Source organism: Cryptomeria japonica, chromosome 3, assembly GCF_030272615.1.
Source record: "Cryptomeria japonica chromosome 3, Sugi_1.0, whole genome shotgun sequence".
Lineage (NCBI taxonomy): Eukaryota > Viridiplantae > Streptophyta > Pinopsida > Cupressales > Cupressaceae > Cryptomeria > Cryptomeria japonica.
This window is the reverse complement of record NC_081407.1, coordinates 586,982,608-586,984,304: the sequence shown is the minus strand read 5'-3', so window position 1 is coordinate 586,984,304 and position 1,697 is coordinate 586,982,608. Positions and strand designations below refer to the sequence as shown.

At 36.4% G+C, this 1,697-nt stretch overlaps 1 protein-coding gene across 1 annotated transcript; it reads right to left on the bottom strand.

The window, feature by feature from the left end:
• Window positions 1-799: 799 nt before the first annotated feature.
• On the bottom strand, window positions 800-1,420 carry LOC131874266 (uncharacterized). The gene has a single exon (XM_059217555.1). It carries the CDS (start codon window positions 1,418-1,420, stop codon window positions 800-802), a length of 621 nt encoding a protein of 206 aa, XP_059073538.1.
• Between the last annotated feature and the right edge of the window lie 277 nt (window positions 1,421-1,697).

The following is a 1,697-nucleotide window of genomic DNA, read 5'->3' as shown; positions in this document are numbered from 1 at the left end:
ACAAAAAGAAGGAATAGTTAAACCTTTCAAAACCTTGATAATGCAACCATCCCAAGATAGAAAATTAAAGTTGCTATTTGTGTTCTTGATGTAAGCATTAACTTGTTCTGAAGTATATTTCTCAATTCCCTATAGAACCAAATGAATTGGAGAATCTACCTGTCTAAAAATTATTTTATTCCTTTCCCATCAGATTGACCATATGACTGTTGTTGGGATACATTTCCAAATGCTTGCAAATAAATAATTAGTGAATAGAGAAGGCCAAGATTGGAATAGCTCCCATAAAGTATAGGGCAACGACATAGATAGATTTAACTTTTCCAAAACATGAATCCAACATTGATGAGCAAAGGGACACCTTAGAAGTAGTTGATCCACAATTTTAGTTTCATCTTTGCATAATAGACAACTAAAAGAGTTAGAAATATGTAATCTTTCCAATTTATCACTTGCTAAGATCCTCTTTCTCAAAGCTAACTAGGAAAAGCAGTCTGCTTTAGAAAGCACCGCACTATTCCAACAACATGAAAAGGCTCTACTATTAACTTGTTGGTTTTCCATATGTCGGGAAGCCACATAACCATCTTTAACTGAATATTTAGCATCATGCGTTGGAGCCCAAATCAACTTATCTTCTTGATTTGAAATATACACTCTTCTTTTTGTCAAGAGTTCCTGAAAAACAAATCCTTTGATCATCTCTAATAGGTAAATCCAAAGGATCTTTCCAAATGGCTTTCCCTGAATAAATTTCCACTCCAGTAACATAATCTATCAAGAATGAGCCCCAACAATTTTATATAGTTGGAATAGCATCCAGTAGAAGCTCTGAGAGCTTTAAAGGAGGCAAACCATTCCATGAGTCCTCCCATAATTGAATGCTCTCACCATTGTGAACCTCCCAAGATACATATCTTGTAATAACTTGCCTCCAAGACATCATGAAGTTCCAAACAATTGATCCTTTTGGAGGATCAAGAGTAGTTCCGACAGGGGAAGGATTTAGAGAATCCAAATACTTTTCCTGCATGATTCTGCACCACTTAGTGTCTGGTTTGGAAACCATTTTCCACACAAGTTTACCCCCAAAGGCAATGTTCCTTTTAGATAAGTCATGTAGACCTACTCCCCCTCCCCCCTTGTCATGAGCCATTTCCTGAATTGAGATAAGCGAGATCTTTTTTTCTTCTGACATATTATGCCTCCATAGGAAACCTCTAATAATTTTCTCAACCTGTTGAATGACTCCAATAGCCGCTTTGAGGATTGACATGTAATAATTAGGAATGGCAGACAAGCCTGTTTTTATTTGGAGTAATCTACCTGACAGAGACAACCAACGGGCCTTCCATGTGGAGAATGCATTCTTAATTCTATCAATAATAGCTTTCCAATAAGCTAACTTATTGGCACCCATGAAAAAAGGAATGCCTAAGTATGTGGAAGGAAGGCATTCTTGTGAGAAACCCCAAAGTATCAACGATTTTCCTTGTGACAATATCATGTGTAATAAAAACATAGATCTTTGGTTTCTGAACATTAATTCTTTGTCTCGAGACTACCATGTAAAGATTCAAATTTTGCCTGATTTATTTTGGCTCCTGAACATTTGACTTACTAAATAACAGTGTGTCATCAGCAAACAAAGAGTGTGTGACTGAAACTGACGTTCTTTCAATATGAGCTGCCCTTAA

Excerpts from the sequence above, each read along its gene's own strand:
- LOC131874266 (XM_059217555.1), bottom strand. The coding sequence starts at position 1,420 with ATGGGTGCCAATAAGTTAGCTTATTGGAAAGCTATTATTGATAGAATT.